The sequence below is a fragment of the Bactrocera latifrons genome, unplaced genomic scaffold, assembly GCF_001853355.1.
Source record: "Bactrocera latifrons isolate USDA-ARS-PBARC rearing strain unplaced genomic scaffold, ASM185335v1 scaffold_56, whole genome shotgun sequence".
NCBI classification, from domain to species: Eukaryota; Metazoa; Arthropoda; class Insecta; order Diptera; family Tephritidae; genus Bactrocera; species Bactrocera latifrons.
The window spans coordinates 390,393-407,213 of NW_017537223.1; the positions used below are offsets into that span (position 1 = coordinate 390,393).

Below are 16,821 nucleotides of genomic sequence, written 5' to 3' on the forward strand. Positions count from 1 at the left end.
CCGACCTACAAAATCGTCCTTCAACGTCTCATGAAAATATCCGATAGATTTTAAACATTTTGAAATGACTGCATCAGTGACTTAAAGAGATTCTGCGAGTTTTTCTTGTGTTGAGGCACAATTCTCATCGATTAATGCTTTCAACTCCTAATGTTCAAACGCGAACTGTTGAAATATTTGAATCCCACGATGTGTCCACTCTACCAAAACAATTGCTTTTTGTATTCATTTAGTATATTTATTTTATTTTCATTTATTTTCGTACAGAATTTACATAATATTTTATTTCGACATTAAAAATTATTGCTTACAACTAGTATTAACATTGCTTAGCTTAAAGTAAACTTAAAGTGTCACTAAAGTAATATCACATCAACAATTAGAACAAAAGATTGCCAAAGAGCACTTCGACTTGGGAGAAATAAACGTAAAAGTAAACACTGAGAATTGCTTTACAAAGCGCCAACAATGACAGAGTCAACGCTTGAGCGCCTCTGCGTTTAAAAATTAACTCGAATGACAAATACAACAATTAAAAGAAATGTGCGAAAGGCTGCTAAAAAAACAAATGGCTAATAGAAAGTGAAAGTGCAATTGAGCCGAGTGAATGTACAGCAATTTGCAAAATAAATGCGAAAGAAGGAAAAATTAATGGCTGATGAGCCAGCGGTGGGCGCACCGTTACACTTGACTTAATTTCCTACTTTTAAAGACGCTACACGATAACAGCAACAACGTGCGAAGAAAAAACTGCCAACTAATTGCAAACTTTAGAACAAGTTTATGCAAATGTGTGCACACCGAAACGAGAAGGAACCGCCGCAAAGAGCAGCTACAGCACAAACAAACACTTGGCGTAACACCCAACTCATACATAAGCAAAAGCACGAGCAAACAAATGAGCGAACATTGAAGTGAATGAATGAATGCGATGGCGGTGCGGAGTCGGCGGCGGACGGAAGGAAGTGCAAATGAACTAGTTAAGGCAAAGTGTCGCTCTCAAGTTCGTGGATGGGAGGGGGAGGAGCACGTGTGCTGCTTGGAAGAACGCGCTTATCGGCAGGCGTGAAATTGACGTGCGTTGTGTCACTGTCTCCGTTACATGGCGGCAGTCATTGTGCTCCTTCCCCCCATTTCCTCTTCGCTTGGGAAAGTGGTTGAGCGCAGCCGAGAGCGCTTCGATTTACGCGTTCAGCTCACGCAGCAACGACCTTTGCTGCCTTATGGTAAGATTGCTTCCCATATTGTTTCTGTTAGCATTGTCAGTGTCGTCTGGCTGTGATTGTGGCGCCGCGGGAGAGTCGAAGTCTGTTGGTGCCGTTTTCGCCGTCCTTGCGCGTTCGACGCCACCGCCGGCTGGCAGCGAGCGTAGGGCCTGCAGCTCGTCCGGGTTCGCGTTGTCATTCGCGGACTTGAGCACGCCTGCGGTCATTGATGGCACCTGGTGTTGATAGCTGCCGGTTAAACGCCCCACCAGATTGTTGACAGCGCGCAGAGTGGATATCGGAATCTGCAAGCAAAAAAACAATAACAAAAGCTGTTAAGTGATTTGCGGTGGCAGAGTGACTCGTGTACTAATCTCGTTGTTGTTTTTTTTTTCAACTACTTTATGTCTATCATTTCGTAGCAAATTTACCGAAATTTTGTGTGCACGTTATACTTAATTGGGAACTGGCGGCGGTTTATTGAATTTCCGCTTCAGTGGGGGGACTTACCTCGAAGATACTGTCAATTAGCGGACGAAAGCTGAAGGGAAAGCCTAATGCGGCGGGCTCCGAGTTTGGTTGATTGTTGGGATTGTTGTTGTTATTATAGTTGTTATTGTTGCCGTATCTGTTGTTGTAGTTGCCATTTGGATATATGTTGTTGTATTGCGACATCTGCTGGTCGTAGAGGCCGTACTCCTCGCCGGGGTAAAAGATCATATTCGCCACTGGCATCGGTCGAAGGGAAGTCTGTAAGGAGAGCGCATGCGAAAGGAGAAAATGAAATGAAATCAATTAAATAGCGAAAGCATAATTTGCACCTAACGGTAATAATTTCTAATGTAATTATTGTAATATTTTCGAAAAATATTGTAGTCGAAAAAGTCTTTTCGTATTTCAAACTACAACTTTTTTTATATTTATAATGAACTTTAATGAACCAAATATGTGCCATTTTTTGACCACTTTTAGCTATTTTTCCGCTGGAGACATTATTTCATCGATCAGCCAACTCTATTCCATCAAGGGAGTTCTGCATTGACCGAAACAAATGGTAGTTCAAGTCCAGCCAAGCTCTCCCAGTTTTTGCCGAGCCAATAAAGATGTGTGAGATCTAGCGTTTTCCTGACGGAAGACGAAGCCCTTTCTGTTGGTCAGTTCTGACCGTTTTTTTCGTTTTCTTCCTTAAATCTTGTTAGTTGTCGACAGTAAAAGGTAGAATCAATCCCTCGACCAGGTAGGAGCAGCTCACAGTGGATGATTTCTTTCCGATCCCAAATGCGTAACCTTTCAATTCGTCAATCCCGGCTTTGCGACCATCGGTTGAGCTTCACCACACTTGGGCCATGATCTTTTTCAAACATTATTGTCGTATTTGATTCACTTTTCGTCTTCTGAAGCTGTTCGATTTCATTTTGTTTTGAGCAAAGAATCGCAGATGTTAATTCAGACCATTAAATTTTTCACAGACAATTTATGTGCTTTTTTGTAGTCAACCTTCTTTAAATGCTTCAACACCGTTGATGATAAATGTTATGTTCCTAAGCGATGTCTGCTTATGTGACGGACCTGATCAAACTTTTCCATAATTTCATCGACTTTTTCAACGATAGGCCGACCAGAACGAGGTGACCGCTCGTGATTTCAACTCGGTTTCGAACTTCACCCAACGATGACTGAAAACGTTCTGAAGCACTCGAACGCTGCGTTGCCGATTTTCGCATCGTTTCTTCCCCTTTTTTTTTTTTACAAAAATTTCAAAATATAGCGAATTTCTTCATTACTTTCACTCATTTTTGAACAGCTGTTACTTTTCTTAAAACTTCCAGAATGAAGCTGAGATTTTAAGCTTTCCAGCACTATGTAGTATGACACAATTTGATATGTGGTAGTGGAGATATACGACTACAATGGCGTCTATTGACAAAATGCGAAATACTTTTTCGACTTTCGACTACCCAATATTTATATTTATTACGAATAAAAATTCTATTTCACTACTTCACTACGCTGTTGCTTGCCCTAAATTACTCATCACGGTATATTAACTTACCGATGTTATACTGAGTTTGTCATAGAATTCAATAAAAAGCGCCAAATGTTCAACCTAAAGCAAGTTATAATTTACTACTGTTTTTTTTTTAGCTAAAATTACTGTTCACACCCTTTTAATGTTGATGTCTCCCCTAAAAATGTTGCTAAATTAATTAGCAATAAACTTTGACGGGCAATAATTGAAAACCCGTCAGGAAAATATATTTACTGCGGAATTAAAAAAACCTTTTACGACTTCACCCACCTCTTTGCAATTACTTAGTAGCAAGAAAAAAAAAAAAAACTAAAGGCAATTGCTTAAAACGCTTAGGATTGCACTCAACTCAAGTGGGCACTTACATCATTGAGTAGAACCACATCGTGGCGGTTGCCGCGCGCATAGCCGGTGACGCGTGTGAACTCGGTCACCAAGTGCGACATGACAACGAGCAGAACGAACCACACGAAACGATCCATTGCTGTGATGATGATCTGCAAGTACAAGAGCATAAAATTTAGGCATTACAAATTTGATAATCATAGAAGAGCTTGCGAAAATATAACTGGTTCTGGAAACTGGTATTAGACCTACTTACTATATTTAACTATTAAGATTTCTTTTTGCAATTTTTTCTTACTACGTTTAGTAAGCATTCAAAGTGAAGCAAGTTTTTTTGGAAATGGAGTACGGAAATATAAATGAAGGGCTCTTTTGAACTCCTGAAATGAAAATTTATGATAATTTTTTATGTTAGCATACATTTGGGGTTGCTATGCTTGACCTTCGCCATTATTTATGTGAAGACAGAAACGAAAGATTTACGAAAATATTGGGTAGTCGAAAAGCCTTTTCGTATTTTGTCCATAGATGTCGTTGTAGTCGTATATCTCCAGTGCTACCAATCACATTATGTGAGATTTTAAGCTTCATAGAACCAAAAAAAATAATTCAAATTCAGTTCATAATTAAAGTTGAAAAATATTGTTCAAAAATGGTGAAAATAATGAAGAAATTCGCTATATTTTGAAATTTTTGTATAAAAAAGGGAAGAATGTCCGCAAACCACCAATAAAATTTGTGAAGTTTACGGAGACGATGGTGTACCAGCTCGTGCAGAACAACTATGGTTCGCTCGCTACCGTTCTGGAAATTTCGTAGTTGCAATTTGATTAGAAATACGAAAAGACTTCTTCGACTATTGCGAGTGAAGATTTTTGATTTAGTAAGGAACTTAATAATAGCTATTATATGGTATATTATAGAATTTACTTAAGAGCCACGCACATCATTATTAAAAGTCATGTTTGTAAAAGTTGGTCTTATAGCTTTAACAAAATATTTTCACACTCGAAATTCAACGGTCTGCGCACAAATACAGAAACATATAATTTATGCTTAAATTGAATGTGATTGCCAAGGAGGCCGAGTTTAACGCAACGAGAAGAACGCTTTGAACTCGCTTGCGGCACGTTAACGAGTTGCACAATCGCCGTGTATATTTCCAGCGCTGCCTTGTGGCATGGACCGGTGTGCCAAGTTCAAACAGCGCTCTAAGCGACTTATTACCGCTCGTGATTTCAACTCGGTTTCGAACTTCACCCAACGATGACTGAAAACGTTCTGAAGCACTCGAACGCTGCGTTGCCGATTTGTGTAAATAAAATTGCTAAATTGATATTTGAAAAGCGCCAAACGAGCTCAGTGCAGCGATCGGCCTGCTGTTACCTTCAAAGTGATGCTTCATCGTTTTTGTTGTTGGTAATTTTAGTGGGTCTTTGTGGGTTTGGTTTATCGTTTTTTTTCAAAATTCGAAATCTTGTTTTAATACTTTTTTTGATTAATTTTTGCTAATCTCCTGCTATTTGTCTAGAATAGAATGCTTGAGTATCATTGAGTCAATTGCTTTTTAAATATTTTGCACAACGAATTCAATAAAAGTAATAACCAAAAATAATGAAACAACAACAATCGTTAGCATTGCAGCGCAATGACTTTGGTCGGTGTTCGCGCACTTGGGGATCAGCACAAAAAAAACCATAATTAGAGTCGCGAAACAAAACACTTAAGACAAAAACGCGACGAATGCGCATGCGCGACGGACGCTGAGGGCGTACAAGCACCACTTACAGCTGTTTGCCGCTGATCGAGTGCTGCACTTTCGGTGCCGCTGTCAATCGCCGGCATATTGTATTTGGCTACTGTGCGCTGTTGTTGTTGCCGAAGGTGTTCTGCTTTGCGGCTGTGCGGTAGGCCGACGCTGTCTATTGTTCGTTGCTGCATTCACGCTGGGGTCGTGTTCTTAAATGTGGATTAGCACAAGGCCAACACGATCACACAGCGTTGCAATTGAACACAAACACAACCGCAAAAAATATGCATAAAAACTCCAAGTTATTAAGAAAAAAAATTAAGAACCAGCAAGTGCAGTTGACGCAGCCGAAACCGGTTTTAGGTTGCTTTGCATTTTTTCAATCAAATAAATAATTTTTTTTATTGATTGCCTGCTGATTTTTGCGCGCATACTAATCATAATCAATTTAGCATTTTCGCCAAATTTTTACCGCACAAAGTTCGAGCTGTCTCACTTCTAGCCTGGGAATTCACTTTTCGCGCCCGCTTGGTCAGCGTAAATAGTTTCTCTTTCTATGCCGCACAAATTGCAACAACAAAGCCGTCGTACAAAGTCATCTGACCATGTGGTGGCTGCGAATCGGTGCCACACCTCGGCCATGACTGTCAAGCTGGCAAATAACAGTTTGCCGTTTGTTGCCGCAAATTGGTTGACTCGTGCTTTTATGGACTTCTACAAGGAAAGATAACAGCGCAATTCACTTTTAATTGTCGCGCTACTGTGTGTTCGATTTCATGGCCGAACATAACTACAATAACAAGTCGCATTGACTGAAATTTTTACGTCTTAATTTTTTATTTCGTCGTTTTCACCAGACACTTCGTTAGTGAACATGTTTTCGCGGTAGAATATGCAAAAGTTTACTGTTCGAATCCTGAGTATAACCATGTCTTGTGAGAGTTTTGGTGAGATGAAACTGATTCACTACACCACTAAAAAATTACACCAATTCTAAAGATCTTCCGAAAAACTATGCGTTCTCATAACCTTAAGCTACTTCCGGTGCCCAAGTACAAACACAAGTTAAAGCTTCTTGCAGAAAAAATATTTTGAAATTTAGCCAATAAAATTATGCTCGTCACCACAGTGCAGTGAGTAATGATTGCCATTTGCAGACAAACTCCGCGCGCAAAGAATGCCCGCACGCACAGCTGGATCAAATGCACATATCTTTCACAGCAACGCGGAGCGTCTTAATGGACGCTGACAAGCGCGTAAAATCATTTATTTTGCCCCACACCTAGATTTGTTGTTGGCAAAGAGTCAAAGGCAACCTTGTCATAGAATGTTAAGGGTATACAATCTTAAGTCGCACAACTAAATATCGCATAAAAATATTTAATGTTCATAAATGTTTGAAACAAATAAAAATTCACACACATTGTTGCCGAGATGGGAATTAAATTGAAGAACTCAAACAATTCCACGCTCGGCTTGATTTGCAGCTCGTGTTCGAGGTTTTCGCAAAGAAGTTCATGGCTACTAGAATCAGACAACTGTTGCATTAAGCGCTTGCTGTTTAACAGCATGTGGCGTCTGAGTCTACTATATGAGTGAGTATTATGTGTGTTTGAAGAATGAAGAATTTCAGTCTTGACAGTCTGTGTGTATTTAAATTGAATGTCAGCACTGTGTTAACCTCTTGTCAACGCTGGCAGTGATGGATGTCGGGTCACGTGTGCAACGCCGGTACGGCACTTAAATACGCTGGACAAATAGTAAATAGCAATTTTTGTGCTTTATTTGACTTTGCAAGTATTTTTAATATAAGCAACACATTTTTTTATACGAATAGTAATTATGTATAAAGCTCAAAAGAAATATTAACGCTATTTTAGAGATAAAATTTAAGTTTTTAATGCCTTGGCAGCAAGGCAAGGGTGCAGCAACTCAAGTATAGTTGTATATTATATTTATAACGAATCAGTCATCTACTGTTGAGTGTCATCATAGATTGAGTTGAGCGGTAAGAAAAAAACATTTTACGAACTCTATTCCTATGTGTAAGTGCTGTTCAAGTGTATGGGTGGGGTTAGTTTAAGTGCAAATAGTGAGTCAAACTATTACACTTTCAAACATGTTTAAAGTCTTTCTGTAAGTAATTATTTGATAGCGAGTTTTTCTCGACAGTGTGTTTTTGTAGTAGATTTTTTCGAATGCAACTATTTGAATAAAATTAGGTGAAATTTTCACTAAAATTTTCATTTTGTAAAAATGTCTGCCGAAAATCCAATTTTCAGTTCTTTCACTTCGCCAAGTTCTAAGTTAAGGTTTTACCTAATCCTTTTTCCGAGGGGTGTCGCAAGACCGAGTTAAAAGTATATTTCTCCAAACATTTCAAAATTTCTTTGTTAATAGTGTATGTTTGTAACAATAAAAAATTCTGATGAAATATTTAATTTTTTATATGAGAAAAAAAATATTGAAAAAAGGCAATTTTTTACCTGAGGAAACCCGTGTTATCCTTTAAAGGTGCTAAAATATTGCAATATTTGAGACAGCCACTTAAACCCGCAAATTTTGTTGTCAGTTCGAAAGCAAATATTATACATACATGTGCATGTACGCATGGACAAATATACTCATTGCTTAACAGAACAATTTGACAGCATGAAAATAAATATTGATGTAAAATTAAATGACCGATTCCTTCCTTTTATCGTTTTGCAGTTGGTTTTTCTCTTCTTGCCTTGCTTTTAACTGAACTGTACCTAATTCTAAGTGACGAATTTTATTTACTTTTTGACACACTTGTCAAATCGAAAAGTTTTCATATTAGTTTGCTGTAAACAGACCCACTCCACTGACTGGCTGACGGACAATAAAATGTATTTTTCAAGTTGTCGTAAATTTATTTGCGTACGTTCGTTTTGTAGCGACTCAATTGCCAATGCAAAAAAGTGAAAACAAAACAACAAATGTACGGAAGTTGAAGTGAAAAAGTTTTGTCATAAATTCATGAGTCTTTCGTTATTTACATTTTTATGTCGGGCAAATGTTAACAAATGTCAGCTAAACAAGTGAGTAAAACGTAAATATTTTCTCTTTTCAGATGTACTTACAGGACTCTGTTGATTTTGAGCTTTAAACCATGATCTACTCTTGAGTTGGTCATTGTCGATAATAAAGGCAAGCTGAGTTGGTAGTTATTAGCTTAATATTTAATTCATGTGAAATTTTAGGCTACATAAAGAATAAAGATGTAAGAGTTGCACTCATTTCTAATGAGAATACTTAGAATTAATTTGTAATTGATTTTCACAAGTCAGAAGAATTTAGATAGTGTTCGCCATTGCATACTTATGATCAGAACAGGAACAGTATTAGGGAAATATGCAAAAATTAAGGTTCTTTTTATCTCGTTTCTATATTGAGCGGAGTTGAATGAATTCGGGGGTTTAAAAATTGTCAAAATCGAAAATTCAACAAAATTATTATGTGGTTCAGAATCACTTAGTGCTCTATCTCTATTTGATTACGTCAGCATGCTACATTTGTACTGGTTGTTTGTTCGATTCGTTGCTTTTCTTGTTGTGGTGAATCAAAGGCAGTTATAACAATGAAACATTAATTTAAGATAAATACTTTTCTAAAACCCTTTTTCAGGGTTTGCTGATCTATTTTTATACGTTTTTTGCTATAAAAGAAGCCAACGTTCACAGTTATTTAAGTGAGATTTATCGATAGGATCAGGCATAATCTAACTTAACATCTGTAAGCTTCAATGATCCTACTTCTGAACTTTAATAAAACCCCAAAGAGGAGCAGCACTACCGATAATATAGTTAGTATATTAATTAAATTACTCTGGGAGCATTAACTACCGATATTTCATTGCTCTAGACTAATACAGGTATTCTCACTTACTGCGTTAGGTATTATTTACATGCATGTAGGGTATTCACGTTCCGAATATCTGTCAATATGTACGCATATACCATATGCACACTTGTGTGTCTATATATGCATATATATGTACATATATATATACATATGTATATATTAGGTAAAATCAATTTGAGAAAATATAAAAAAGTGTCAGTTGAGATTTCAAGCTAATGAAAGTTAATTGACCTTACGAATAACGGTACCATCATCATGCATGCCTGCACCCAGCAGGGTGCACCAGCACATATACACACACACACGCGCGCGCGAGTTTAGTGAAACTCAATTGATGAATGAGCAAGCAATAATAAAAGTGACAAGTCAATAACAAAGTGATATGCCATTCGCAAGTTGCTGCAGTTGTTGTTATTCCTGTTGCTGGCATTGTTGGTGTGCAGCCATTCGTTTGTAAAACAGTTTTATGAAGTCAAATACAACGAAACAAAAAAAAAAAAAAAATATAAAAAACATGAAAGAGCAAAGGAAACTAAAAATACATTGCGAAAACAACGCCCAACACTAATGAACAACAAATGAATGTCAGCGATGTGTTGTGCATACAATCGCAGTAAACGCTTGGGAACAAGCCAAAATATTATGAAAACAACAATAACAACAACAAAATGTAGAAATTGAAAATGAAAGTGCGCGAATGCATTTGTTGTAGTTGTTGTTGCGGTTTTTTGCGAAACGAAATGATTTTGGCAATTTGAGTCTTTTTGTATACACCTATATACATATATATATATTATATATCCAAACATGGCACATTACATAGTGTGTGTTTGTGTGTATGTATTTATTTCATTATTTTGTTACTCGTTCACGCTGTAGCGTTTTAAAATCATTGTCGCGTGCGATTCGCTTTTGTTTTGGTTTCGTATTCGCCTTCTTTGGCCGCACAGATTTCGCATAAGTCACTATCACTTTCATTGCGGTCGTCGTCTCGTACCTTATTTACTTCCATCGAAAGCATTTCCGTGATTATATAAATATTTGCATGCGTTTATAAGTGTATTACATAAATTGGCTGTGGCTGTTGAGCCGGTGAAGCGTGATTAGCGCTATCGATCAACAATCTTTGTTATTGTTGCTTCGCTTCCACGCTAGATAACTGTAAATACGACAATGTGTTACGGAATCGGTTAACGTGCAGTACGCGTTCATTGGGCGAACAGGTAACGATAAGCTTATCACCAAACACACTCGCACGTCTAGATCGGAAATGAGCATGACCAAGGCGGCGGAAACTACCGGTATATGGCTTAACGGTACAAATTATTCCGGCAGTGAATGCGAATTAGCACTTAGTGGCTTTTGTAAATAAAAATATAATCAGCTTGGTAGTTAACAACCCTTTTGTTGAATCTCGCTTTCTGTATTTTAAAAATATGACTTGTATTCTCCAATCTCATATTTTACCCTAAATGGTCTCCCTAAGAAAATATTTGAATTTTAGCAGTTTTTTGTGAGAAAGAGCCATGAGTAGTGAAATGATAAGTTACCCTTCAAACCAGTTATCGGATAAAATACTGGTTATTTACCCAACAGCGCTACTAGAAATTTCTGCTACTTGTTTCTATGGCTTTCTAAAGGATCAATTGACATTTTTAAGCGAAACTCTATTTCGGTGTGTCTACAAGTCTTTTACGTCTAGTACGAGAAACTATTAATAAAGATAAAAGTGGATGCGTATTATTTCCTATGGTATGTAGGAAGTTAGAGGACTTTAGCCATTGGCAACAATGAAACTCCATACGTTATTGGGAACTTTTAAACCAGTTATATTTACAACCTTACTAATAGTGGGAGATATCCATTGCGAACTGGCAGTATTATAAGTTGCTCTTACTTCTATTAAGATTAAACTGAATTAAGGCAATATCATAATCGTCATACAAATTTCTAATATAAGTTAAGGAATAGCTTGAAGATAAATACATTTCGACTTGCTAGGCTGTATAAGCAATGTTTTTTGATTTTTGTAGTGGACTCTACTGGGAGGATGGAGTCATGTGTAAAAGTTCATGCAAGTGAGGAAAGTTTTCTGATCGCTATTCACTTGGGAGTGGCCAGAAACGATTCTTTTACATATGACTCAAGCAGCTCACGACTTCCGGTCYTTGACCAAGTATCCTCTGGGTAGCCTAAGAACATCCGTTTGAAGGTGAGCTAAAGTGAGAAGGCGAAACATTCCCTGCATAGGGTTGTGCGCTGGGCTTGGGACCCGCCACGTAAAAAAACCACCCCAATGACAACGCAACAACAGCCTCGGGTGAGAGACCCCACTTTTGATCTGAGTAGGCAATTGAGAAGCAAAGGCCTCTCTCGACAAACAAAAACCAAACTCTATAAGTCACTCATAATACCCGTCCTGCTATTGCGAGTTTTCGAGAGAAAAGTTCTGCGAAAGATTTATGGTCCTTTGCGCGTTGGCCACGGCGAATATCGCATTCGATGGAACGATGAGCTCTACGAGATACAGCGGCTACGCTGGTTCGGTCATGTTGTCCGGATGGACGAAAACGCTCCAGCTCTGAAAGTATTCGACGCAGTACCCGCCGGGGGAAGCAGAGGAAGAGGAAGACCTCCACTCCGTTGGAAGGACCAAGTGGAGAAGGACCTGGCTTCRCTTGGAATATCTAATTGGCGCCACGCAGCGAAAAGAAGAAACGACTGGCGCGCTGTTGTTAACTCGGCTATAATCGCGTAAGCGGTGTCTACGCCCATCAAGAAGAAGAAGAAGTGGACTCTACTGCTGATAAAGTTTAGCAGATTTTGTCAATGCTGAAATTTATTTCGAAGATTTCGTATTATGTTCAAGATATTAAAGAAATCTCAAAAATATCATCTTAAGGTACACAAAATGTTGCCCGGAGTAAAGAGGACGTGTTACAAGTATAGACTCTGGACTGCGATTAAAACTATTCCCGTTATGGATGTGCGACAATCCGAAGTGCTTATCAAAAATTAATTACCAATACGAGTACCGAAAGTGAAGCGTTGAAAGGAAAATTAAATATGAATAGTCTTTAATAACATAACTACGTAGTTCTGGCTCATATTTCCTAATTTGATGATAAATATTATAATTAAGGCTTAGTTCCAAGGAACTCAGTTCGATCTACAAATTATCTTTTCTTAGCCTCCTCAAATATAGATTGAGCGTAGCGGTCTGGAAGGATTTTAATGAAAAAAATGGTCTATTTTGTAGATATGTTTTAGCAGGATTTACATTGAAAGTTATTGTTCTTGATTAGATTTATGGACAAGACACTTTTCAAATCTTTTTTTGTTTGTTTTTTTTTTTTTTGTTTTTTTTTTTTTTTTTTTTTTTTTTTTTTTTTTTTTTTTTTTTGTTTTTTTTTTTTTTTGTTTTTAATCTGGGCTGAGAGAAAGAGTTAATTAGTCTCAGTGACGATTCAGGATCTCTCTGCTTCGAAGTACTTTTATAGTCGTGGCTATTATATAATATGATCTTTCAAGATAACTTGACTAACTAAGAAAAACGCAAATTTAAAAGACTTTTCTAATTTGCATAAAACAGTTAAGCATTAATTAAGAATACCGATGGTTACTTTTGCTATTACCACACTCCAACTTTGGTTACATCCATTACTGGTTTGCTGCACTGAAAAAGTGGCAAGCCATAAATGGATCGAACAAAAATGGAATAGAAAAAGACGTTGTGGCCGAAATTTCATTTGATTGCCGGTTCTTGAACCAATCAAGCCACATATGGTATTACATTCAGGCGCGTGTCCCGGATTGAGATTAAAGCGTAATATTTTTGGCTTTCCTTAAGCAAAGTAAGGCATTTCACAAACACTTTTTTGGCAAGACGGGAAGCCGCTTGATTTGAATTCTTCGTTATTCGGTATTTTCACTTTCAGTTCAAAGTCGTTTTTGGCCAAACCTCCCTCATAAACCACTTACTTCATTGGTTATATGTGACGCAGCCATTCTGGAAGATTTCTTTTTTGGAGAAATTTTGCACATGCGCACACGCAAAAAACACGGAATTAAATTGACTTTAAACCCGATTGCCGAGCTGATACACTCAATGACGCGATAAATATTTATAGAATCCAATTGCGACACCGAATCATTCGTCCACTTGAAAAAACACACACCCAATTTCAATTCGGCGTCACTTTAGGTAACTTGGGCTCAGATTCGGAGCCGGCAAAGCGTCGAATGGCTTTGCGAAATCAAACTGAACTAAACCATTTGCAGCGCGTGCACTTTCAATTTATGCAAACAACAATAACGCCAACAAGCCAACAGCGTTGATGAAACGCTGGAAAGCAAATGAAAGAAAAGAAAACGCGAAAAAATGCCCAAAAACAAAAAGCCACCGAAATGCTGCAAATGTGAAGACTCCGAAGCGAAGCGCAGAGAAAAAATGAGCGCAGCAAAGAAAAGCGCGATCAGCACTGAAATCGAGCAGTGAGTTGTTGTTGTGGAAGCGGCACTCGAATTGAGTGACTCTCACGGCCGCGATGYAACACTTTTGCGCGCCCACACATACACCCGCCTCTCCAAGCTTGCATGGTATTGCAACATGCTTATGCACGTTGAGCGCTTGTGTGTGTGAGCGCTTTGAGTTCACAATCGGTGATCAGTCATGTTGCTCTGCCGAAGCACTTTAATCGCTCTTTTCCAATTTCGGCTATTTACGGCTAGTTTACTACGTCCGTCCGAGATTTCGTTGCGCTTTAACCGGCTGTTATTGCTGTTGTAGTTGTTGCTGTTGGCATAATTGCAGTTGATTTGTGGATTTTTCGTTTTTTGTTTTGAATTCGCTTCGCTTCCGTTTACCAATGATTTGTTATGGTCACATGAATTGGCGATTTTTGGCATGATTTTGCGGCGCATGCGCTTTGCGCTTGAGTGGGGTGTGTGTGTGTGGACGATTGTGCATTTGCATACCAATAACAGTTGCTTACCGCGCAGTTACACATGCGCAACGGGGCCAATAATTGTGGTGAATGGAAGCGCTTGAAAGATTTTGGTACATTTTGAAGGTCTTTGTTTCAGCAGAAACAACAAAGTGAATGTTAGTTCCTTCGAAAATTTTTTAGCGAGCGTCAAATGACAACAAATACGGTACACTAACCGGAAAATAGCCGGCAAAACAAAAGTGTCCGAGTCTAAGCGACGTACTCCAGAAATTCAATCCAATTAATGCTGTTTAATAAAAGCTCAAAGCTTTCACCAGTTGACCTATAAAAGAAGCTGGTTTTGTCTGCTCAAAATCACTCAAGTACCATGAGGTACTTTCAATGAATCGCAATTGAGAAAAAAACTGGGTTTCTCTCACCTGCAGTGCTTCATTCTCTATGGACTTTTTATAGTGTAGCTTTCTCCAAATTCAATTTATTATACTATTCGTCACTGCAACAGTACATCTTGTGGTACAAATATATGTGCCTGCACCGTCAGTTCAAAGAGAAATTTGTGTTGGTCGCCAACAGAAAGGTTTTTGTGTGTGTTGATTGTTGCGGTGGACGGAGAAAGCCTTTCAACTCTTTCTATTGCAGTGATCCATTGAATAGTTCAGTGCTTTGTACTTTCACTCGCCTTCGAGATGAAAAAGATATTTGAATGTGTAACGAAACTGGAAAACAGATATTGTGCAGTTTTCCAGGAATTCTTTGAAGATGCACAGATTTTCTCGCACTTGCAATAAATGAAAAGTTTCGCAGCAAACTCATAATGATAACCTCCATGAAAAAGTCTATGAACAATGTCAAACAAAACTTTTAGCTGTCAGCGAGAGAAAAGAGAGAAAACGCTGTGGAGCATTTTCCTGAATAATAATAATAAAGCGGAAAATCTTTAGAAAGTTTCCTTTTTTTTTTTGCTTGTTACGTTGGGCAGCTGCTAACTTTTTGATACATCCGAAAACTTATCAAGATTTGCTTTACTGTTTTCCTTTTGAAACCACATTATGCTCCTCATATGCAACCGAAAGTGTCTGCCGTAGGTGCTTGCCAAGCGCGAGTACCGGGTGTGTTGACGCTTGCTGAGGTAAGCGTTTTCTTTGATGAGACTTTCGGGTGAAGAATTATGTTATTCCTGCGAAACTTTTTTCCAATTTGTAATAAACAAAATTTCTACCATAAATGTAGGGCTATAAAGTACTTATTTCCTTTTGCTCTCTAAGCTCTCGTTTTGCTCTTTGGACAAAAAAGCATTTAATTAATACGAAGATAGTGCAAGTACAATTGTGATTGGGGGATGCTGAAACTACCTAGTCCGACACAAAAAAGATGCAGCTACCGCTCTACAGCTTCTTCCAGAAACTAATTTATAATATTGGCCAAAGGCTGTCAAGGCTGCGTGTGCCGCTCTCGTGCCCGCTTATTATAATAAATTTATGCTGCTTCTGTTATACTTCGCATTGTGTTTTGCTAAGCTTATTTATTCGCATCTCCTTTCAGCTTACTTTCGGTGATACAACCAAGCATTTGTATATATCGTAGCTTTGGGCGCAGTTGAAGAAGTGAGTCACAGTTTCATTATCTTTGTGCTCATGGGTTGCGTATCGTCGAGCGGCAAACCGATTTTTGAGTTCAAGGCGGTTCCGGTGTGTCGTGGCTGACACTGCTCTTGACTGTATTTCAACCAGGGTAAAGTCAAGCAAAATAAAATCAAAGCAAAAGTAAATGTTGAGGTAAATGTTTCGAGTGAAGCTTAATTGAGGCGTGTGTTTAAGTAATAAGTGTTTTTATGTTCTTCCTTGCTGAACCTTTAACTTTGTTTGCCTTAATTTGCAGGCGTAAATTCAAGAGAGGAAAAAATGAAAATCCAAAAATTTGCATGAAAAAAGCAAAGGAAGACACATATTCATTGCACACTGATTTAAATAAATGGAGGGATGCCCCGTAGGAATTTACAATTTTATAAAATTGCTTCGATTTTTTGCTCGATATTTTTGCGTATTATTTCAAGTTTCTGTGTTTTTTTGAAAATTGAAAATCAAACGTGTGTTATGTCTCCCAAAATGTAAGCAATGCAAATGTGAACTAAATTGACTAATAAATACAGACCAAATTGGCCCGGCGCCATCTAGCGGATTTCACTTCACAGACACACTTGAAACTTATTTTTCTTATTTTTTATAGGCGGATCTATAGCTTCAATTCAAGTTCTGGAACAATTTGCCGAACCATTTCTCATTAGTTTTTCATTTCCTGAAGGGTGTGCTTGATATATGTTTGTGGTCGTACAATAATATCGATCGTTAATCGGCCTGTTGATTAAGTGAGCGGCGGTTGTGCGGTTTTGGTGAAGAAAAAAATACAAATAATGAAAATAAAAAATTAATTGAGCGCAATTCGAGGACCTTCTGGCTTTTTAATTTTTACACCTCACACTTCACCCATGAACTGACGGCTATTTATTATATTGATTTTACACTTTACTCTTTTCCAGTGTTTTGTAAATGCTTCACTTTTTCACCCACTCCGTGCACAGCGTTATAGTACAGGTTACAAGACTACCTACATAAATACATACACACAGACACCCATAGTTTACAGTCGCACATATACATG

The 16,821-nt window shown here is 38.0% G+C and overlaps 2 protein-coding genes across 4 annotated transcripts in view; one reads left to right on the forward strand and one right to left on the reverse strand.

Moving 5' to 3' along the window:
• The window catches only part of LOC108974517, a 28,003-nt gene extending 19,467 nt beyond the window's left edge, over window positions 1-8,536 (forward strand). Inside the window, exon 3 of the transcript XR_001993802.1 lies at window positions 8,424-8,536. The gene's annotated coding sequence lies outside the window, so the exon portion shown is untranslated. The remainder of the gene's footprint in view (window positions 1-8,423) is intronic.
• Window positions 1,122-16,821, reverse strand: part of LOC108974516 (kinesin-related protein 6) — a 31,759-nt gene continuing 16,059 nt past the window's right edge. Inside the window, exons 1-4 of one of the 3 annotated variants that reach the window (XM_018942406.1) lie at window positions 13,196-13,534; window positions 3,600-3,731; window positions 1,716-1,955; window positions 1,122-1,510 (exon numbers count right to left, since the gene is read on the reverse strand). In XM_018942406.1, the coding sequence (XP_018797951.1) occupies window positions 1,184-1,510; window positions 1,716-1,955; window positions 3,600-3,731; window positions 13,196-13,258 (762 nt within the window). In that variant the 5' untranslated portion in view covers window positions 13,259-13,534 and the 3' untranslated portion in view covers window positions 1,122-1,183. Of the gene's footprint in view, window positions 1,511-1,715; window positions 1,956-3,599; window positions 3,732-4,524; window positions 4,857-13,195; window positions 13,535-16,821 lie in introns of those variants that run through there. The other 2 variants (XM_018942408.1, XM_018942407.1) reach the window with 2 other exon arrangements.